Source organism: Thamnophis elegans, chromosome 5 (genome assembly GCF_009769535.1).
Source record: "Thamnophis elegans isolate rThaEle1 chromosome 5, rThaEle1.pri, whole genome shotgun sequence".
NCBI lineage: Eukaryota > Metazoa > Chordata > Lepidosauria > Squamata > Colubridae > Thamnophis > Thamnophis elegans.
Window position 1 is genome coordinate 6,922,622 of NC_045545.1, and position 23,514 is coordinate 6,946,135.

General features: G+C 40.4%; 2 protein-coding genes across 2 annotated transcripts; one reads left to right on the plus strand and one right to left on the minus strand.

Moving 5' to 3' along the window:
• Positions 1-496: 496 nt before the first annotated feature.
• LRRC39 (leucine rich repeat containing 39) lies at positions 497-11,067 on the plus strand. The gene is made up of 7 exons (XM_032218095.1): positions 497-712; positions 1,528-1,633; positions 4,285-4,441; positions 5,211-5,347; positions 6,987-7,132; positions 8,615-8,767; positions 10,076-11,067. The coding sequence occupies exons 1-7, from the start codon at positions 522-524 to the stop codon at positions 10,329-10,331; spliced, it is 1,146 nt and encodes a 381-aa protein (XP_032073986.1). The 5' UTR covers positions 497-521; the 3' UTR covers positions 10,332-11,067.
• Positions 11,068-11,264: 197 nt separating this feature from the next.
• On the minus strand, positions 11,265-23,388 carry TRMT13 (tRNA methyltransferase 13 homolog). Its single transcript, XM_032218096.1, is given in 13 exon segments — positions 11,265-11,604; positions 12,420-12,804; positions 13,172-13,246; positions 14,335-14,401; positions 15,073-15,240; positions 15,737-15,843; positions 16,129-16,142; positions 16,144-16,196; positions 18,143-18,192; positions 18,195-18,204; positions 20,004-20,070; positions 20,152-20,198; positions 23,241-23,388. Coding segments are annotated over 13 exon segments (1,368 nt in total). The 5' UTR covers positions 23,370-23,388; the 3' UTR covers positions 11,265-11,408.
• Positions 23,389-23,514: the final 126 nt, after the last annotated feature.

Here is a 23,514-nt window from a genome sequence, read left to right on the forward strand (position 1 = left end):
GCTGGAGGAAGATTCTGGAGTTTCTGCTGCCTGTCTTACTGCGCATGCGGAGGAGGTTTCCCGCCAAGGCCAACGGCAGCGACATTCCATCTTGGTGATGCCTTTCGAAGTTATCTCGCACCTGACAATTGGGAGAATTATGATTGGACTATAATGGGGATGCCAAGGGGTGGGGAATGGGTTATTCTATATATCATTTGCTTTCGCACCTAAATAATCAGTCTTCGCTTTGCTACGCTTCTGTTCATTTATAATTAGTAAAAGTACACTTGATTTCTACCAATGGAGTCTTGTGGTTTTCTTTCCTGATTATCCAATGAAGGAGTGCTGACAGTCAGGCTTTGTCCAAAAGCTTCTGGCAGACAGACAACAGGTCTGCATGCAAGACTCTGAGAATAGGCTCTGGTGTTAATGGTGAATTAATGGTTTGTCCTTCCTATAGATGTTTCCCCTGGAGGTCAATTAAAAATCCAGAAATCGAAGGCATTTTGTCAATCTAACGCGGGTTTCCTGTTTTGCTCATGACACTTCTGGATGCCATGCCCCAAAGTGAAAAGCAGGTGCTGAGTTTGAATGCGGGAAGAGCGATGACTGAAACAACTGTTTGTGTTGGCTCATTTGTGGCTATGAAAGACCTGTGGGAAGTCAGAATCCAGAAAATTACCGAAGAGCTTCGGAAGCAAAAAGAATTCAGTCAGAAGGCTGCTGGGAGGTAGGTACTCAGAATTGGGTATCCTTTCGACCAGTGGTGGGATTCAAATAATTTAACAACCAGTTCTCTGTCCTAATGACCAGGTGGGTAGGCGGGGCTTAGTGGTCATGTGACCGTGTGAGCGTGGCTAACTCAACATTACTCAGGTCGATGGGCGCTTCAATGTAATAAGGGTTAACCGGAGAGGCAATTTCTGTAAGCAGGGCAATAAAGATGAGGCTAGAAACAACACTAGAATGTTTCCTTCCTGCCTTCCTTACAGGATTAGCCCTGTAAAGTGGGAAAAAACTAAAAGAAGATATCTTCCAACAACCAGTTCTCTGAACTTCTTAGAAAGTTAAGAACCGGTTCTCCCGAATGGGTGCGAACTGGCTGAATCCCACCACTGCTTTCGACGAGAAGTATGATCACATTTCAAATGGGATCTCCCTGTGATTTTCAAGAGTTCTCCAATAGTGTGAAAAACAGCAAACAACATAGTAAAAAAAAATGTAGATGTTTCAAAATACTGCCACTCTGTTCTGCAAGTAGAAATAGTAGTAACATTCCAGTATTCTGCTATTAAAGTCTCTTTTATGCCATGGCAAGCCAGCCCCAAGACGATACACAACTCCGTAGTAAATGCGGTGCAGCACGATGATTTTGGATCTTTTTGGTTTCTGACAAACAGTGATACTAACCTGTTTCACTGTTTGCATAGCACAACTGTTGATTTTGCTGCCTGATCAATCCAGACTCCAAATGTTTTCAAGCACGATGGAAGTTGCCGCAATAAAGAAAATGCACTTTTAAAGCTTCACAACTTTTATTTCTAGACTGACAATTATTTGGGAAGAGAGGGCCAGTTTGGCCAAGCTGAAAAGCAAAGTAATCAATGAAGATGGAAGAGCTGTTTTAAGGATCGAGCAAGAAGAATGGCAGGTATTTGTTCAAAAACTACTAAGATATTTTTGTTTTTCATTCTTCACTTTGCTTCAGTATTTTGATTTAATCAGTTTAATGTTCAGCGGGTCCCCATTTCCTGGAGAACTACGAGAGCCATTTGTTTTGGATGAGAGCTCTTGAAAACATGTGAAAAGGACTTCATTTTTACTAAGTATAGCTAGGATGCGATGAAAGCGAATTCAAACAACGCTATATTTGATTTAGTGTGAATTGTAAATTGATGTCAGGTTGGGTTTAATGACAATTTTTCGGCTTTTAACCCTTGCTTAACTCTGCTCGAGTGATCATAAAGTCAGACTAAATTTGGCACGTGGTTCTCCCGCCTCCTCCCGGAAGAGGGCGCTTTTTAAGAGGCTTTTTTAAACAGTTAAGCACTAAGCAGAGTCATCCACTGTGACTCTGGCAGCAACTACCTCAGCCTTTTTCCTTTTAATTTTTTTGTCCTTTTCATGATGACAGTGATGAGGCTTTGCCTCTCCTGCCTCCCCTGACTGCACGTCACTGCTATACTTCGTAGCAGTCTCTTTAGTACCTAAAACTGATTCTTGCAACCTTTTAATATACAGGTGGTCCTTAGCTTACAAACTTTCTTTTATTAAATGTTTGAATTTCCAGTGACACTGAAAAAAAGTATTTTTTAACTGGTACTCAGACTTGAGACTTGTCACAGCATTCCCCAGGTGCATGGGATCAAACTTTAGGCACCGAGCAGCTGGAATGTATTGACGATAGCTGCAGTGTCCTGGGTCATATGATCACCACTTCTCAGCCAGCTTCCAACAAACAAAGGCAATTAGAGAAACCAGACGCGTCTAACGCGGGGTGTCCAACCTGTGAGTCGTGGCCCACTATCAGTCCGCAGCAGCCTAATTCACAACTGGGCCATGTGAGTGCAGTGGTGGGTTTCAAAATTTTTAAGAACCTCTTCTGTAGGTGTGGCCTGCTTTGTGGGAGTGGCTTGCTGGCCATGTGACTGTGTGGGAGTGGCTTGCTGGCCATGTGACCGTGTGGGAGTGGCTTGGCGCTTAGCAACCATAATGTTGGCTCAGAAACTCTGGCATTTGAAGCACGCAAGTCTTAAAGCTGTCAAGTTACAAGATCCTTGCATCCCTAACCCTTTAGAAAACCCCCCCAGGAGTGTTCAAACTTGACAGCTTTAAGACTTGTGGACTTCAACTCCCAGAATTCTTCCTCTCACTCTTCATCTTGATGTTGTGCGGATGGGCGGGGGGAGGGAACTGAAACTGGTTCTAAAGGGCACTGCAGATTTGTGGAACCTCTTCTATAGAAGAGGTTAGAACTGGCAGGAACCCACCCCTGTGTGAATGGCTGGCTAGTGTGAGCATGTGTGCACAGGAGCTCGTGGCCCCACTTGCACGAGCATTGTGGGCGCTCAGGACCTCCCTCATGCAGGAACTTGGGGCCCCACTCATGCGAATGTCGTGGGTGCTCACGGCCCGTTGTGTGAGCACTCAGGGCCTAACTCATGCAGGGCTTGTAGCCCCACTTGTGTGAACATTGCAAGCACTTGGGGCCTCACTTTCACGGGCATCATGGGTCCTCTCATGTGCAAGTGCTCAGGGCTTAACTTGCGCACCCCTCATGTGAGCAATAGATGCTCCCGCACACGCATGCAGCTGCCCCTCCCACAAAACCATCCTCTCTTTCCTTGTCCCCACCCCCCCCACGCTCCAGGCTGCCAACCATTAAAGTTTGGAGAACTCTGCTCTAACAACCATATGATTCACTTAAATCCTGTGATTCACTTAACTACGGCAAAATCATTGTAAAATTGGGTACAACTCATTTAATAATCACCTCACTTAGCAACAGGAATTAGCAATAGCAATAGCAGTTAGACTTATATACCGCTTCATAGGGCTTTCAGCCCTCTCTAAGCGGTTTACAGAGTCAGCATATCGCCCCCACAGTCCGGGTCCTCATTTCACCCACCTTGGAAGGATGGAAGGCTGAGTCAACCTTTGAGCCGGTGAGATTTGAACCGCCGAACTGCAGCTTAGCAGTCAGCTGAAGTGGCTGCAGTACTGCACTCTAACCACTGCACCACCTCGGCTCCTCCACAATTCTGGTCAAAATTGTGGTCATAAGTTGAGGACTGCCTGTAATATTATTGATTTGGGGTACTTAGAGACGGTTCCACCACAAAAGCGCGTAGGACAAAAGCGCGCTCGACAAAAGCGCGCTGTGACGTCATCACAGCGCGACGAAAAAGTTCGAAAAATGTAAAAATAAAGCGAAAACCTTACCCTAAGCCCCCCAAACCTAACCCTAAACCTAACCCTAAACCTAACCGTTAAAGTAACGAAAAACCTAACGCTAACCCTTAACCTAACCCTAACGCTAACGCTCTAAAGCTAACCCTAACCCTTAACCTAACCCTAACCCTAACCCTAACCCTAACCCTAACCCTTACCTTTATGTGAATCGGCTTGCTTTAATTTAATTTTTATTAATTTTTATTTGAATTTTTCGATCTTTTTCGTCGCGCTGTGATGACGTCAAAGGCGCGATTTTGTTGATCGCGCTTTTGCCGTCCGCGCTTTTGCCGGGTCATGCTTAGAGACTCTACCATTTTTTTTTTTTTGTTTTCTCTCATTCAAATTCAGACTCTACCTTCTTGCTTACTGAAACTGAATTACGTGCAGGAATGGCAACTTCACAGAACTAATTTGACCAAAATCCCTCACTGCGTTGGTCGCTTTCAGAATCTCATCGTCCTAGATCTATCTCGAAATTCCATTGCAGAAATTCCTAGGGAGATTGGTGAGTTGTCACGTCAAAATTCCTCCTTGGGGTTGCCTCTTCGGGTTGGGTTCTGAATTAGAGAGTTCCTTGAAATTATGGCAGAACTTAATTTTAAAGGGTCATATTTGGGAGACAATTTGAAAAATGCCTTCTTGATAAACAGCGGACGAAAGAAATTGGTAGTGCTATTCTGTTGTTTAACCTTGTTTTTTTTGGATTCCTTCAAAACGCATATTGTGCTTTATAGCGTTAAGAGATGTTTTCACTTTTATTTCAGAAGGTTCCCATGATTATCTTATAAAATTAATACAACAGTAAAACAGTTGAGTCTTGAAACATTATAAATAACATGTTCTGGAGCATGGGGGCTGCTAGAATAGGAGCTATTTTCTATGTATTAATTTTATTAATGGTGGTGGCGCAGTGGTTAAATGCAGCACTGCAGGCTACTGCTAGATCAGCAGTTCAGCGGTTCAAATCTCACCGGCTCAGGGTTGACTCAGCCTTCCATCCTTCCGAGGTGGGTAAAATGAGGACCCGGATTGTTGGGGGCAATATGCTGACTCTCTGTAAACCGCTTAGAGAGGGCTGAAAGCCCTATGAAGCGGTATATAAGTCTACTGCTATTGCTATTGCTATTATTTTTATTTATTTGTCAAGCATATATATATAACATTAGTAACACTAATATTCTTGATGTTTTTTCCTTTCCGTCTAATTTTAAGAGTTTGCTTTTTGTAAGTGAATATTAAATCCAGGCTTTCTTTAATCTGTCTTACTCCTATAGGTCAATTGTCAAATCTTCAGGAGTTGATCCTCAGTTATAATAAAATTAAGTTGGTCCCTAAAGAATTAGGCAACTGCGTTGGCTTAGAAAGATTGGAACTGGCCGTAAACAGAGACATCTGTGACCTTCCTCATCAGGTTAGGAAATACCATAGTCTCCTTCTCTATGTTCATAATAATATGTGGTTTAAATGTTTAAAATGACTTGTAGTAAACTAAAAAATGACCAGCTAATGAACATTTTTTTTTGTTCCCTTATGTGAACATACTAGTTTGCCTCATCAGTCGTGCAAAATATATCACTGACATGGAGGCATTAAATGGTGATTTTTCTTCCCTGTAATTTGAAGCAGCTGTGTGTACAGCCACACAATGAGAGATGTCATTGCTGATAAATAACATCACCTGTGTACTCAAATCAAGAGTCTCGCTGAAGTTTCATGCAATAAATTAAATGTAATGGTTCCCGCCCTGCTGGTGTTTTGAATTTCTTTACCCAGATCTTAGGTGAGCATGATTAAAAAGCCTTTCAAGGTGTTGGTTATTATCTTTAAAGCCCTGCATGGTTTAGGACCAGCATACCTGCGAGACCGCCTACTGCCACACACCTCCCAACGGCTGGTAAGATCCCACAGGGTAGGCCTCCTTCAGATGCCGTCAGCCAGACAATGTCGGCTGGCGGCTCCCCGGAGGAGAGCCTTCTCTGTGGCTGCCCCGACCCTTTGGAACGAACTACCCCCAGAAATCCGGACCTCACCCACTCTCACGGCCTTCAGAAAAGCTGTCAAGACCTGGCTATTCCGGCAGGCCTGGGGCTGACCTCATTGTTGAGGTCCAGCCCCGACTGGAATGAATGTATCTGTGTTGTTTTTAACTTGTCTATTTTATTTTTATTTTATTTTGTTTTCCTTTCTTTTCCCTTTCTGTAAGCCGCCCAGAGTCCTCCGGGATTGGGCGGCCTATAAATAAAATTAAACTTGAAACTTGAAACTTTTGTATTTTTTTCCTTGTTGGCTTCCCTCTCAACCCTGAGCAAAGCATGATAGACATCTTGCCAGAACACAGAATTTCCCACTGTTCCGTTACACCCGAAGCTGATATATTATTTGATGAAATGTGGTTTATCAAAATGAATCATTGCTAAGATTGTAGATTGCGCTCTACATGGGGCAGCCTTTGAAGAGTATTCGGAGACTTCAACTTATCCAGAATGCAGCCGCGCGAGCAATTGTGGGTGCACCTCGGTACACCCACGTTACACCTATCCTCCGCGAGCTGCACTGGCTACCAATCGGTCTCCGGATACGCTTCAAAGTGCTAGTCATAACTTATAAAGCCCTTCATGGTATTGGACCTGGGTACTTGAGACCGCCTGCTGCCAATTACCTCCCAAAGACCCGTTAGATCTCACAGGGTCGGCCTCCTCCGGGTTCCGTCGACCAGCCAATGCCATCTGGCTACTATCCGGGGGAGGGCCTTCTCTGTGGCAGCTCCGGCCCTTTGGAATGAACTCCCCGTGGAGATCCGGACCCTCACCTCTCTCCAGGCCTTCCGGAAAGCCATCAAAACCTGGCTGTGCCGGCAGGCCTGGGGTTGATGAGTTCCCCTCCCCTCTCGACTGGTATGGCTGTGTGATTTTCGTGTATTTTAATTATGTGTACTGTTGTTTATGTTCCCTTTCCCCCCTGAGTTGTTCGCCGCCCTGAGTCCCTCCTGGAGAAGGGCGGCATACAAATAAACCAAATACAAATACAAATACAAATTTCTTTTTTTTTAGCTGAGCAACTTGAAGAAGCTTTCTCACCTAGACCTGAGCATGAACCGGTTTACTACTCTCCCGCTAGTTATCCTAGATATGCCTAACTTGGAGTGGCTAGATATGGCAAGCAACCGGCTGAAAGAAATCCCCGGCAATATTGACAAGTAAATGCAATAACAAGAGATGTGATTCATGTCATTGTGATTTAATTATCAAAAATCTTGTAGTTTTAATTTCATAGACAAAAACAAAAGGTTAGGGTTGTTACTTACCTAAGGAAACAAATACAATATAATTCTGGCAAGCAGTTGAATTATATGTATCCTGTAACAGTATAAAGGCTTTTTAAAATATGATTTAAAAATCTATTTATTTAAGCAGATAAACTGAAATGTATACCGTTTGGATCCCATTCTTTTAATCAATTTCAAGCAAACAGAAAAATTATCATGGAAATTGACTCATTCAAATAATTTCCATAGCCTTTTAATTTATGTCATAGTTTTGAGCATTTGTTGTCAAAAAGAATCTTTCCGGTAAATAGTTATTTGTTTCAGAGATAGGGAAAGTAAGGTTGAAAAATATAACGGTTACCAAAATTTAGATAGTGCTCAATTTAAAATCAGCCATTCTAGGGTCAGATCTTTATCTGAATGGCATTTACAATTTTAATAATATTTGGTTCATTTTGTTGAAATTACAGAAAATGCCTTTAGGGAAGGATGAACAGATAAAGGACAACTATTTTGCTGTTCATATTTTTTCCCCATGGAAATCTGCAGTATTTATCAGGTGTATTAATATTTTTTACTGAGTTGGAACAGTTATGAAGTACTGTCAACTCCTCCCAACATAAATAGCAAGCAGAAAAGTATGATTCTCTGAGTAGGACTTTTAAGACTCCAAACTGCTTACTTTTGCACTCCAGGTTTACGGCCAAAATAAGACAAACTAATATAGATAGATAGATAGATGATAGATAGATATTATATATATCTATATATCTATATATCTATATATCTATATATCTATATATCTCTATCTCTATCTATATCTATATATATATATATAACATACTAGGCAGACTTCTTAGCCATTAGGCCACAGGCTCTTATCCGTTATCAGCGAAGCCAGGGTGAAAGGTATCTATTAGATTTTTCACAACCCCTGGTAAGCCCCAATTATGGGAGGAAGCTAACTGCTTCCATCATCTGTCAATCTGCCTAGTATGTAATATAGCCCAGGTTCAAATCCCAGTAAGGGTATGGCTAGCTGATGAGAGCTAAATAGCTTGAAATAGATCTATACTAGTCTCCCTTTATTTATTTATCAGCACAAATAAAAAAAAAAACACAAATATAACAAAGGCAACAGTAAAAATATTGGGTTTCTGTCGTGATGGACTCTTGTGACGAGCCAATTGACAGATGATGGAAGCAGTTAGCTTCCTCCCATAATTGGGGCTTACCAGGGGTTGTAAAAAATTATATATATATATATATATATATATATATATATATATATATATATATATATATATATATATATATATATATATATATATATATATATATATATATATATATATATATATAAAATCTTCAGTTGTTTTTCTGACTAATTAATAGACCTGTTTGACTTTACAGAGCAGAAAACTTACATACTTTGTGGCTCCAAAGGAATGAAATAACCTGTTTGCCTGAATCCATTTCCAATCTTAAGAACATGACTACCCTTGTTCTCACCAGCAACAAACTGCAAGATATTCCTATTTGTCTGAAGGACATGCTAAACCTAAGGTAAAGGGGGGGGGGGACCCTCTTAGCTGCAATTGGAAAATTAAGTGCTCTAGATAAATGTAACCAGCTTTATTGCCCACGGCTGATATTTTTAGTCTTCTTTTTTAAAACAGTACTGACAGATTCGTGTCTCATAACAGTAACTGCGCCATGCTGAATGCATGATTAATCTCACCTCTATTCTCTCCACAATATCTGAAAACTCCCTGTCCTAGGGAGCAATGGCAACATACAGATTCCTCAGCATCTATTAGAGAATAGCTGAGATGAAGGAAGGAAATCTAGAACTGGAATAGCATATGCCATTTTAAATTATCTTGAGCTTTACTTGGCAAGGTTTTGCCACTGCTTGCTTCCTAGGGCTCAGAGAAAGCGACTGGCTCAAGGTTAAGAAGTTGGCTTTGTGCTTAAGGCAGGATAGGAACTTGTGGTCTCCCGGTTTCTAGCCTGATAGCAATAGCAGTTAGACTTATACACCGCTTCATAGGGCTTTCAGCCCTCTCTAAGCAGTTTACAGAGTCAGCATATCGCCCCCACAGTCTGGGTCCTCATTTCACCCACCTCGGAAGGATGGAAGGCTGAGTCAACCTTGAGCCGGTGAGATTTGAACCGCTGAACTGCAGATAGCAGTCAGCTGAAGTGGCCTGCAGTGCTGCACTCTTAACCACTGCGCCACCTCGGCTCTTCTTAATCACTATACTGAAATGACATTTGGGCTACAATGATTCCAATTTCATATGGTGCAGAATTTTAGTTAAAGTGAAAATAATGATCGTGACTTGAGCCGCATTTCCTCCCCATAGATACAAACATGAGGTCAGATGGTTTTGTTTAGTGTATTCAGAGTTTACAGTCTCACATGAATTTGATATATTGTGGTCATCTTTAAGTTTTGTTAAAATAAGCTGTGACAATCTGGAGTCTACATTTCCACCATACAATTGTTATCTAAATTTTAATTTAAAATGAGAGCTTATTTAAAAAAAAATCCAGTGAGGTTTAAAAGTCAACATAGCTAACCTAAATCAGATTCTCATATTTCTCTGCGGAATGAGAAAGGAGGGGAGGATTAATTGAATGCAGAGCTAATACAGGCTTATTAACACTAAACCATTATTCAATATTCCAGTGAAATGAGACTTAAGATTCCAAAGAGCATGATATATTAACACTGCCTTCACCAAGGCTTCATAGCAGTTGTATTACCAATATTTTTTTTAACCTAAAAACCAAATTATTAAGTTCAAAAGAGTGTTTCTAGTTTTAGGAATTACCAGTTCATTATCTCCATTATATCATATATAACAGATTTGTCAACTTTAGAGATAACCCATTAAAGCTGCAAGTTATACTTCCTCCTTGCGAGAATCCCGAAGAAGAAGAGGAACAAGAACTCTATGGAATTCAGTTCATGCATTTATATATTCAGAAGTCACTCAATGGTGAAGGTACTGTTTGTTTATGGTTTTACACACACACACACACTCAGAGAAGAGAGTGCCCTATTTTTCAAGAGCTGAATTTGCACATAACATTAAACCAGCTTTTAATGATGGTTTGTTAGACAAGCAATAGTGGCCTTGAGGATAGAAAGCATGAAGCCAAACTAGATAGTTTCATAGTAAACAATAACAACCAAACTTTTTCTGTTTTAAAAAGTTTGAATCAGAGAAATGTGGCGTACAATACATTTAAGAATTGTTAAAGGAAACTAGAATTTACTTGACATTGTGGCATTTTATAGTGTTTAAAAGTCGAGATCCAAAATATTAAATGCACCCAGTCCTACCGTGAACATTAAATAATTCTGATACATGAAGTAGAACCCTAATGCTACTTACTTTAGCACTAGAATGCATGATTTTAATGTTATATGAGCCACATTGCAATGGTGCAATGAACAGATCTTTGAAACATCCTGGTTTATATGAGATCACAGAACTCTTGAGAGATTAATTCTTTCCTGTTGTGCTATGGAACTAGAGAAAAGAACCTCTCTTCAAGAGAACTGCGGGGGCAGAGTGCAAAAAGAGCATAAGAAATCCCACCTGCTGGTACAGAACCATTAAGTACTGTGAAAAACATCATTCTGGCCCACAGTGGGTTCATAGGTCAGTTTAGATACCTTAATCTTTTGTAAAAATATAAATTAAAAGACTTTTGAAAACTTCATATATACTGGAAAAAATAACTTTTTAAAAAGTTGGTATATTTCTGAAAAATGTATATTTCTTGGCAAACATTACATTTTTCTTTCAGAAAATATGGGAAGTGATATTCCAGTTGCTGCTGACACCACTGACTGAAGACCAAAAATAACACCATGGTATTATAATTTTTTGGAGCAAGAGGAACTAAAATACAGATCTGCTGTAACAAATATATTAGTACTTTTTTTTCTGATCTAAAGGACACTGTAAACCAGTGTTTCTCAACCTTGGCAACTTGAAGATGTCCGGACTTCAACTCCCAAAATGCTGGCTGGGGAATTCTGGGAGTTGAAGTCCGGACATCTTCAAGTTGCCAAGGTTGAGAAACACTGCTGTAAACTATCCCTAGTTTTTTAAACACAATCCTGGATGTTACAAACTTGCAAAAATCCTGGAAGCAGTGAAACTCCTGAAAGACCTCTTGGAAGTTTTTAAGTAGTTGTGGAAGACAATGAAGACTGAGCTGGAACAGCTGTCAGAAGAACATTTTCTAATGACACACTTGATTCTGTATAGCGCTGCAACACAGCTTCATATCCTCTCTGCTGTAAGTACTCGATCCGACCATGATCAAGCAACAGTTTGCAAAGATGCCCTATCTCTTTTCGTTCATCAGTGGTCAGCAGCCTAGAACAAAAAAGGGGAAAAAAGCTTTAGAAACTAAAGTGACTTAAGTTTTGGATGCTCTATTTCAAGCAATTCATTGCAAACTTTCTTTCCCCCCCCCTTTCCAATTTAAATCAAGGACTCATTGATTAGTATACTACTAATCTGTTGTGACATAAATGTTAATCGAATGGAGACTAGTTCAATTTATAATTTCTAACTGCATAAATGACAAAATATATTTTGGCAGTGAAAATACTTAAGACAACATATTTTTCCGAAACCTATTGTTGTTAGAGTATAAGAGCCGAGGTGGCGCAGTGGTTAAATGCAGCACTGCAGGCTACTTCAGCTGACTGCAGTTCTGCAGTTCGGCGGTTCAAATCTCACCAGGCTCAAGGTTGACTCAGCCTTCCATCCTTCCGAGGTGGGTGAAATGAGGACCCAGACTGTGGGGGCGATATGCTGACTCTGTAAACCGCTTAGAGAGGGCTGTAAAAGCACTATGAAGCGGTATATAAGTCTAACTGCTATTGCTATTGCTATAAAGCCGATCACCTGGCTGGAAGTATGCAAAACCAGCGACCTGAACAAAAGGGGCAAAAACATTTTTTAAGTCCAGGATAATGAAATAACATTTGGAAGAAGCTCAAGCAGATGCTACCCTAATTCACTGGAGTGTCAGAAGGAAGGGTAAAGTGCAATCAGACTTCCAAGATTGTATTATTATAGTAAATCACAATTAAAAAATAGTTTAGTCTTCCTAGGTTGTGGCGTTAATTTCCTAGTCTGGTCTATCTAGTGGGGCTGACAATTGTACTCAAAGTGACACATACCCTTGAAGACTATCCAAATTGCAGTCAGTATTTGTATTATCCTGATCGTGTTCATCTATGTTTCTTTGTCCTTTATTTTGTATGCCACTTCTGCTTTCTCTCATGCCACAGGTAGCCCAGCTGGTCATTCTTTTGAAAAAATTAAATTCTATGGGGCCAAGTCCAACTCTTGTAAAGAAATCTTGGCCAACATAATGCCTCCACTCACACCTGTGATGACAACAAAGTGCAATAACAATTCCAGCTATAGGGCTCCAGTTTTCAGTTGCACACTTGCTGTGTATTTGGCTGGGACAATCAGCCTTGAGGCGTTTAATGGCTGGGCCTTCCTTTTCTTCAGCGCGTGAATTCACATAGGTGTCAACTAAGCATCTCAGAGCAAGATCTGTGAATAAAAATTATTTTTATATTTAATTGCTACATGCAGCCTCAGCGCGCACACAAACACACACATTAATGTAACTGTGAAAATTCTATGTAACTTATAACTGGACCATATATCATGCAGGTTTTTTTTCTACTTTTGCCACAAATGTATTGCGAAGCATTTATTTTAAGCAAGCTCTTTAGTATTACTGTTTAAATAAGCATGTTTATTGACTTCAATAAGTCTTGAACAAGCATCAATAGTAATCAATGTATGTTAGCAAGTATATCTGCATGAATAAAACTTGTTGACAAGCTTTCTTCATTATCTTTTAAATGACTCTATTATACTATTTTCAATACATGAGCAAGCTATACAATTTTACCTGTTGCTGCACCACACAGATGCTTTCCAATTCCTATTAGAGATAGGTTCTCTTCCACAAGAAGAGGAACTTTACCTGTCAAAAAAATCCGACAGAATTATGACGTTCTGCATCATGTTTGTGAACAATACACTTCATCCTGAGCCGAGGTGGCGCAGTGGTTAAATGCAACACTGCAGGCTACTTCAGCTGACTGCAGTTCAGCAGTTCAGCTGTTCAAATCTCACCGGCTCAGGGTTGACTCAGCCTTCCATCCTTCCGAGGTGGGTAAAATGAGGACCCGGATTGTTGTTGGGGGCAATATGCTGATTCTGTAAACCGCTTAGGAGAGGGCTGAAAGCCCTATGAAGCGGTATATAAGTCTAACTATTGCTATTGCTATCCTTCCCAACTTAATTCTTGGCCAATAACTCTCATAATCCCTGAACATTATCTCTTGTTGGTGCTCATGTAAGTCAAAACATTCGGGGAACTTAAAAGTAAGGCATGCCGCTACATTAATATGTAATAAACTACCAAAGGAAAGCACAGATTAATTTAAAGGTTAATTGCAGGGTAATATTAATACTAATAAGGATTTGTTTCGATCGGCTTGTTGTAATAATAATCTCAGAAGGAAAGCAGTATTAAATGTAATGTATATTAATCTAATCTAATCGTGCCTGTGTGTGTCTGGGTCAGTATGGTGGTTTCACAAGTGCTTTTTAGCACAATATGAAAAGCCCATACAATGAGAATAATACAGTTATCCTAAGTAGAAGGGGTTTAGAGAGAGGTAAATAGCAGAAAAAGCCATGACAGCAGTCGCTAAGAAGAGGAAGGGAACAAAACAGCGCTTAGAAGATTGGAGGAGCTGGGGGCCATTCTAGGACATCACAAGTGGCAGCTAGGAACAGAGGGAAGAAAAACGCAGGAAAAATTGGGGATGGGTAGGTGAGCCGGGGCTATTGAGATACCATAATGCCTTTATTTTAATGTTATCCAACAGAAATTTTATTTGAGCAAGAAGAATCTTGGCATCCAAAACCAACTCTGCAGCAACTGCATTTCTACCTTAACTACAGTGAGCACTACCTGAATTATTATTTTTTTTAAAAAAACAACCATGATCATTTCCTCTGTTTTTCAGAGAGTTCATATAGAGAGACCTTTAAGCAACTTACTTAAACATAAATGCTGGATATCAACTTGAAGCCTCTCAAAGTAACGTTTTTTGTGTTTGCCATCCACCTGTAGGGTCATAACTACAATTATTATGACATATTGGGTGTATATAGATTGTATTTTACAACCCAGACAAAAACGTTTAGCACTGGCAAAATTGCAAATCCAATAATTTGGTCGCCGCGATGTAGAAAAGATGTGGAGACTCTAGAAAGAGTGCAGAGAAGAGCAACAAAGAGGATTAGGGGACTGGAGGCTAAAACATATGAAGAACGGTTGCAGGAACTGGGTATGTCTAGTTTAATGGAAAGAAGGACCAGGGGAGACATGATAGCAGTCTTCCAATATCTCAGGGGCTGCCAAAAAGAAGAGGGAGTCAAACTATTCTCCAGGGCACCTGAGGGTAGAACAAGAAGCAATGGGTGGAAACTAATCAAGGAGAGAAGCAACTTAGAACTGAGGAGGAATTTCCTGACAGAACAATTAATCAGTTGAACAGCTTGCCTCCAGAAGTTGTGAATATCCCAACACTGGAAATCTTTAAGAAGATATGGGATAGGCATTTGTCTGGAAGGGTATAGGGTTTCCTGCCTAGGCAGGGGGTTGAATTAGAAGACCTCCAAAGTCCCTTCCAACTTTGCTATTGTATTGTATTTGAACCTTTTTTAAAACTTTTTTTTTGGGGATATATGGCATTATAAAAATGTTAATTTTAATTATAACAATAATTGCCTTACCTTGAACCTGGTAGATGCCCTTTCCACAAGAAGAAAATGAACATCTTGGGCATTCTGTAAAGCTATATCCAACCAGTGGGAGAGTTTTCCCCGTCCAGCTCCAAATTCCACAAAACAGTTTCCTGGTCCAAGCAAATGCAATCTTTTCATGTTACCTAATATAGAAGCCTATAGACATCAAGTTTATTTATGAACCATCAAAGATATTCCTTGCACTATTTGAATTAAGCATTAATGAATCCTAAAATCAGCAACAGATATCTGTACAGCTATTGTATTATTAATTGTAAATCTTTCAACATGCATGGGCTTTGTGATTTAGTCCTGTACTATTTTCCTTAGTGTTTGCATGACTTATTTACTCCAAATTCAAATTATATTATTTTGAGTATAGCTAGAAAACTAATTCTTTCACGCTGACATTTCCTTTATGCGAAACCTAGAAACAAAAAAAAAATCCGAATGACTTTACAGTATACATTTAAAAAAATCAGATTCATCAATATTCTTATGAAATTTTAGGGATATCTAGGGTTGTGGATTAAAAACCATGTATAAAATTATCAGTGTTTTAAGGAGAACAATAAGTTGTTCCTTCACTAGGAACAATTTATTTAGAACAAAAAATTGTACTAAGTATATTATTTTTTTGCAAGATAGTTACCTGTTGCTTCAAATGTTTAAAAAGCTGCATCTCCATTTTGGGGTCATTTAGAGCTTCTTGTAAGGCTTGATGAGAAAGAATTTGGTCCTCAAGTTCATAATTTATAGCTGATAATAGAATGTAGGATTTTGTGTTTGAGTTTAAATTGAATTAACAATTTAATTTTCTCTCAAATATCTGTTGTTGCTATTGTATGAGAAAACTAATATCCACGCTGCAAATATTTTAAATTTAAACAAGTTTACAATGTAACATTTACAATATTTACATTGTAAATAACTTTACAAAGTAATTCTCATACACATCAAAAACCCTTAAATTACAAAATAGTTATTTCAAATTATTTCATCATTTATATTGTGTGGTTGCCCAAATAAAAATAAAATACTTACCATTACTTGCTTTTTAAGCTTCTAATTAAGTTCTCCAGTTCTTGTTTAGAAAGTGCAGAAATTGGTGCCTGCAGGAATGGACACAGATTATTTCTTACTTTGTTTATAGAAGCCCATCAATACAAAGCAGAATATGACTGAAAAAATGCAATAATCTGTTCTTATCTAAACAATATCCTTGACTAGAAAATATATTAGATGAAGGGCCAGAATAGCAATAAATACAGTACAATTCACAAGAATGGAAAAGCTTTTCTTATTGTTTTGTTTTCAATCACTCCGTGCCAATAAGAGTAAGCCTTCAGGTTACTAGGAGATGGATATTTGTATCCTATATACTGCTCTCTATCTCTCTTTTTAGAACTCTTGATACCATTTTTTTAAAATTCTGAGTATTTAGCATGCTACACAACATTTGTATACAAATACTATATCCATCTGCATAGAAAACAGGTACAGTGCAGGCAGCATTTTTCTTAAGCTATCATACTTTTCTGCCAGTGTGTGATGAGCTACCCTAAGGAAGAACACTTGGATGTCCCAGCAAAATAAATGCTTCTGTCCAAACACCAAGATTTTTCTTCCTGCTGCTCAAATATCATTAAATACATTTAATTGCCAAGACTAAATTGTGCTACTATAATTCTGCAACAAACAAGCAATGGCCAATGGTATAGTATTTATTATCCCTGCAACTTCTATAAAGCAGCATTTTTCCCATAACATTCTCACGAAATATATTTTTATTATTATTCGCAACAACAGAATTGTATCACAGGGGCCAGTTGTTTTGCCGGATTTGGCATTGATTACTAGTCAGGCCCCACCCAGGGGCCTAGGACGTCGTAACATATTTTTGTAATATGCGTGCGGATCCAAACAGTGCGGCTTTTTGTATTTGACTGATTATTATTATATTTTAATCCCATCTGTTTCTCTGTCTACACATCTTCCAGTCAACCCAAAGCAGCAAATGTTTTTGGAGATTCTCAGTCATCCAGGTCATGGTTGTCCCAAAGGTGTTTTAAGAGGCAACTGGACCAACAGAAGTATTGGAACAGGTCACAGAATTGATAAAGAAGGCACAACTAACACAACACAAGAGCAAAGAATGACAAAAAGACAAATTTTCTATCCTACAGCATAGACAGGAAAAAACACACAAAATAGAAAAACCAACACCGATGGACAGTGACATGTCTCAGAAAACTGACCGACGGGTCGGTGAAAAATCTGTCTGACCGAGAGCTTACCTAAACAGAAAATAATGTTTTGGTCAAAGGACTTGATTTTGCAGTAACACCAGAACAGCTACCAATTGTAGATCTCACAGCCACAGAGTCAGCTGTTGGGAACAATAAACTAGCAGAACCAGAAGCAGAACAATTAAGGATTAAGGTATCTGCAGCCCTTGCCAGTGTCAAAATACCCCCTTTTCAACCTCAACAGTTGCCTCTTGAAAAAGTATCTTTGGGCCAATGAAGCAAACATGCCTAATATTCCTGCTTCAAATTTTCACACAATTCTGTGTGGTCGGTTGGGCTAAGAGAGAGTGGTCCAGTCAGTTTTCATGCCTAAGGGAGGACTAGAACTCACAATGTTTCTAACAATGTTCCGGTTTCTAGGCCAGCACCTTAATTACAATATCAAATAGACTATAGCAGGGGTGGTCAACCTTTTTATACCTACCACCCACTTTTGTATCTCTGTTAGTAGTAAAATTTTCTAACCGTCCACCGGTTCCACAGTAATGGTGATTTATAAAGTAGGGAAGTAACTTTACTTTATAAAATTTATAAAGCAGAGTTATAGCAAACCCCTACCGCCCACCATGAAAGCTGGAATGCCCACTAGTGAGCGGTAAGGACCAGGTTGACTACCACTGGGCTATAGAGATAGGCAGCATAGAAATTTAAGAAACAAACAAACAAAAATAATAAAATATTTTGATTTTTAAAAAGCGAAGTTTTTCCCTCTTGTAGCAGTTCAAAATATATTTAAGACATTTATTCACCTGTTCTTCAGGCAGTTCTGTTTCATTTTTCAGTCCTGCATTAATATCTTAGCAAAGTAGACCTTAAATGAAATATGGAAAAATGTTAGACTAATTTATAGCTCTCTTTTCCAGTATTTACACACATTAATCTTTAAACAGTTTAAGAAAAAAAATCACTCCGAAGTTTTGTATCTACAGCACAAAACAATCATAAAGTTATTATTTCGTAATAATTAGATAAGTGTAACAGCTACGTCAGGGGTCAGCAACCCGCAGCTCTGGAGCCGCATGTGGCTTTTTCATCCTCTGCTGTGGCTCCCTGTCGCTGGTTGGTCCACAATTGATGGGCCTTTTGATTTGGTAAGGTAGAGGAAAAACGACGCCATGCTAGGAGGAGACTCTATGGTGGGGGAACCGAACTTCCAGTCGGCTCCAGAATGAATGGGGGGCTTCCGGTTAGGACCTTTGTGGCTCTTTGAGTGTTTAAGGTTGCCGACCCTCTGAGCTAGGTGAACCAAGGACTATCTTTTCTATTAGCACAGTAAGACATGTAATACATTTATGAATGGTATTTTCATTTTATGTAAGTTTTGACTAAATAAAACAAAATGTTTAGTCAAAAATATTTTCTACTTTATTTCTTGTTTCACTTTTCTTCAACCACATCCTTGTAAAATCTTTAATCAATTACTTTTATTTCTACCTACTAAAAGGATTTGCCCTTATACTTTGAGATTCTTGACTTTAAGGCAGCCCTCTTTAAACATTTTTTGTTCTGCTAGAATACCCAAGACCACTGGTGGATTCATTTTTTTTTTTACTACCGGTTCTGTGGGCATGGCATAGCTTGGTGGCATGGCAGGGAAGGATACTGTAAAATCTCCATTCCCTCCCCACTCCAGGGGAAGGTTACTGCAAAATCCCCATTTTCTCCCGATCAGCTGGGACTCGGGAGGCAGAGAATAGATGGGGCGGGGCCAGTGAGAGGTAGTATTTACCAGTTCTCCGAACTACTCAAAATTTCTGCTACCGATTCTCCAGAACTGGTCAGAACCTATTGAATACCACTTCTGCCCAAGACCCATTTGCGTTGCACATAGATTCCGCGTGGCACGACAAAACCGCGGTCCACTAAAGCGCGCCCGATTAAAGCGCGTACCTGATGTCATCAGCAGCGCGACAAATACGACCGCGGAGAAAAAGGGCGCTTTAAAAAGCGCTTTTAAGCAAGCCGATTCACGTAAGGTAAGGGTTAGGTTTAGGGTTAGGGTTAGGTTAAGGGTTAGGTTATGTTAAGCGTTAGGGTTAGGTTAAGGGTTAGCGTTAGGTTTAGCGTTAGGTTAAGGGTTAGGTTTAGGGTTAGGTTAAGGGTTAGGTTTAGGGTTAGGTTTAGGTTTACGCTTTAATTTTAACTTTACCGCTCACAGCGTGCTGTTTTCGTCGCGCTGTGATGACGTCAGGTACGCGCTTTCGTCGAGCGCGCTTTAGTCTACCGCGGTTTTTGTGGTGGAACCAGATTCCGGGTCCTTCCAGATCATGTTTCCATTATGCAACTGTCTGGCTAAATTCACTGAATTCTATAAAGGAAGGATTCAGATAAAATTGCCTTCTATTTGCAACCTTCTCATGTTTCTTCACAAACTTCCCAGTCTTTCTTATCTCTGAAAATCAGTTAAGTATGAGAAGGTAGAATACTGATAGAATCAAGTACAAACACTACGATATGTTTATTGGTGGTTCTGTGGTCCTTCCATCTGGAAATATCCTTACTTTCCATCAGGATATTATGAAAGAAACATCACTGCACGAGGCAGTTCTGCTAGTATACCCCCTGGAAATCCCTCTTAATTTTATTTCAAGCAGTTTCAATGACACTTACAGGTTTTGGCTTCTCTCTTGAATTACACTTTTTCAAATGTTTTTGTAGCTGGTCTTCATACACAGTGCTAAAATTAAAAATGAAACAAACTAGCAATGCTGTTCATTGTTCTTTAAAAAAGAAATACCGCACAAATTACTCTGCTTACTGTTTTGGATCCAAAGGACAAGGAATTCTCTTCCTTTTAAGTTCTTCCTAGTTAAAAAATAAAAATAAACAATTTACTAAAACTTAAAATCATACCCTTTTTCAGTTCCACAGCCCCCCAAAATAAAAGTGCATCCCAAATAACATAGATGTAACATAATGGAATAGGAAACAAAACAAAACAAAATATAATGGAATTGATTTACATTGGAATCAACAATACATTGCCTCAAAGGTGCCTTATATCCAAGGGTGGTGTGAAAGAGAAACCTTCCTTGAAAAAATTACGAGGCATTCGTTTTTAAAAAATGTATTCTGCCACTGCCCATTTCCACCTGAATTTGTTTTCAAGGGTTGATGGCAACATTTTCCCCATGCATGATATGCTCTGGGAAACTAAGCCAGCCTCCCACAACTCAGCATAACTTGCCCTAATATGTACAGGTAGTCCTTGACTTATAATAGTTCACTTAATGTTTGTTAGTGACTGAAGTTACAACGGCAACGGAAAAAAAATAACAATTTTTCACTCTTATGTGCGTTGCAGCATCCCCATGGTCATGTGATTTACATCTGGATGCTTTTGTGACCTTCTGACCAGCAAAGCCAATGGGAGAGCCCGATTCACTTAACAAGCCACATTACTAATTTAACAAACTGCAGGGATTCACAACAAACACAGCAAGAAAAGTTGTAAAAATGGGGCAAGAGTTACTTGATGAATTTTCTCACTCAGCAACCTAAATCTGGGGCTCAGTCGTGGTCTTAAGTCAAGGACTACCTGTAAATGACATTCACAATCATCACAACAATTTCCAACACTGGATTCCATGGAACTTTTTACACCAGGATGGAAAATATGAGAAGAAACGGGATGGACCAGAAAACCTAATGATATCCTTCTTGCAAAGTGGGTGTGCACATGCGTGTGTGTGTGTGTGCACTCTTCATATATGAAATGACCTTATCAAGATGCGTTTCGAAAACCTAATGATATCCTTCTGCAAAGTGGGTGTGCACATGCATCCTGTGTGTGTGTGTGTGTGTGTGTGCACTCTTCATATTTGAAACGACCTTATCAAGATGCGTTTCGAAAACCTAATATCCTTCTTGCAAAGTGGGTGTGCACATGCGTCCTCTGTGTGTGTGTGTGTGTGGATGTGTGTGCGCACATGCTTCCTGTGTGCATGTGTGTTTGTGTGTGCACTCTTGATATATGAAACATCAACGACCTTATCAAGGTGCCTTTCGAAAACCTAATGATATCCTTCTTGCAAAGTGGGTGTGCACATGTGTCCTGTGTGTGTGTGTGTGCACTCTTCATATATGAAACGACCTTATCAAGATGCGTTTCGAAAACCTAATGATATCCTTCTTGCAAAGTGGGTGTGCACATGCGTCCTCTGTGTGTGTGTGTGTGTGGATGTGTGTGCGCACATGCTTCCTGTGTGCATGTGTGTTTGTGTGTGCACTCTTGATATATGAAACATCAACGACCTTATCAAGGTGCCTTTCGAAAACCTAATGATATCCTTCTTGCAAAGTGGGTGTGCACATGCATCCTGTGTGTGTGTGTGTGCACTCTTCATATATGAAACGACCTTATCAAGATGCGTTTTGAAAACCTAATATCCTTCTTGCAAAGTGGGTGTGCACATGCGTCCTCTGTGTGTGTGTGTGTGTGGATGTGTGTGCGCACATGCTTCCTGTGTGCATGTGTGTTTTGTGTGTGCACTCTTGATATATGAAACATCAACGACCTTATCAAGGTGCCTTTCGAAAAACCTAATGATATCCTTCTTGCAAAGTGGGTGTGCACATGCGTCCTCTGTGTGTGTGTGTGTGCACATGCTTCCTGTGTGCATGTGTGTTTGTGTGTGCACTCTGATATATGAAACATCAACGACCTTATCAAGGTGCCTTTCGAAAACCTAATGCTATCCTTCTTGCAAAGTGGGTGTGCACATGCGTCCTCTGTGTGTGTGTGTGCACATGCTTCCTGTGTGCATGTGTGTTTGTGTGTGCACTCTTGATATATGAAACATCACGACCTTATCAAGGTGCCTTTCGAAAACCTAATGCTATCCTTCTTGCAAAGTGGGTGTCCACATGCATCCTCTGTGTGTGTGTGTGGTGTGTGCACATGCTCCTGTGTGCATGTGTGTTTGTGTGTGCACTCTTGATATATGAAACATCAACGACCTTATCAAGGTGTGTTTCGAAAACCTAATCCTATCCTTCTTGCAAAGTGGGTGTGCACATGCGTCCTCTGTGTGTGTGTGCACATGCTTCCTGTGTGCATGTGTTTGTGTGTGCACTCTTGATATATGAAACATCAACGACCTTATCAAGGTGCCTTTCGAAAACCTAATGCTATCCTTCTTGCAAAGTGGGTGTGCACATGCGTCCTCTGTGTGTGTGTGGTGTGCACATGCTTCCTGTGTGCATGTGCGTTTGTGTGTGCACTCTTGATATATGAAACATCAACGACCTTATCAAGGTGCCTTTCGAAAACCTAATGCTATCCTTCTTGCAAAGTGGGTGTGCACATGCGTCCTCTGTGTGTGTGTGTGCACATGCTTCCTGTGTGCATGTGTGTTTGTGTGTGCACTCTTGATATATGAAACATCAATGACCTTATCAAGGTGCCTTTCGAAAACCTAATGCTATCCTTCTTGCAAAGTGGGTGTGCACATGCGTCCTCTGTGTGTGTGTGTGTGCACATGCTTCCTGTGTGCATGTGTGTTTGTGTGTGCACTCTTGATATATGAAACATCAACGACCTTATCAAGGTGCCTTTCGAAAACCTAATGCTATCCTTCTTGCAAAGTGGGTGTCCACATGCATCCTCTGTGTGTGTGTGTGTGTGTGTGTGTGTGTTGTGTGTGTGTGTGCGTGTGTGTGCACTCTTCATATATGAAACGTCGACGACCTTCTCCAGGTGCGTTCCCTTCCTTCCTCCCTGTGCCTGTGTCAGAAAAGATAAAACTGGAAGCTCCTTGAAACCAAACCCAGCGGAGCCTTTATTTTAACAAACGGAACGGCGCATTCGGTCCAGCGGGGCTTGCCCCTAGTTCTCCCCCCTACTACCTCTTCAGCGCTGTGCTCGCCACAGAAGCGCCTGCCTTGGGCCGGGACCATCTTGCAAAGCGCTTCTTCCGCTCCACGAAATAGGCGCATCGCCCGGCGGAGGAAGAGGCGCCACCTCGACAGCAGCATCCGCCATCTTGCCTACAGGTGTCCGTGGCTCCGCCCCCTTTCTCCTCCCTCCCTCCCACCCTTGCCCCGCCTCCTCCCGGGCGGTGCGTGGCTCGTTCCCCCCGCCCTTCCTGCCTCGCTCTTTCCTGGCTCCTCCCCCCTTACG

What these genes read in the sequence shown, in the direction of transcription:
- LRRC39 (XM_032218095.1), top strand. Translation starts at nt 522, where the DNA reads ATGACACTTCTGGATGCCATGCCCCAAAGTGAAAAGCAGGTGCTGAGT. An exon ending in AGAAATTCCTAGGGAGATTG is followed by an intron (nt 4,442 to 5,210) that starts GTGAGTTGTCAC and finishes TTACTCCTATAG; the next exon opens with GTCAATTGTCAAATCTTCAG. An exon ending in TCTGTGACCTTCCTCATCAG is followed by an intron (nt 5,348 to 6,986) that starts GTTAGGAAATAC and finishes CTTTTTTTTTAG; the next exon opens with CTGAGCAACTTGAAGAAGCT.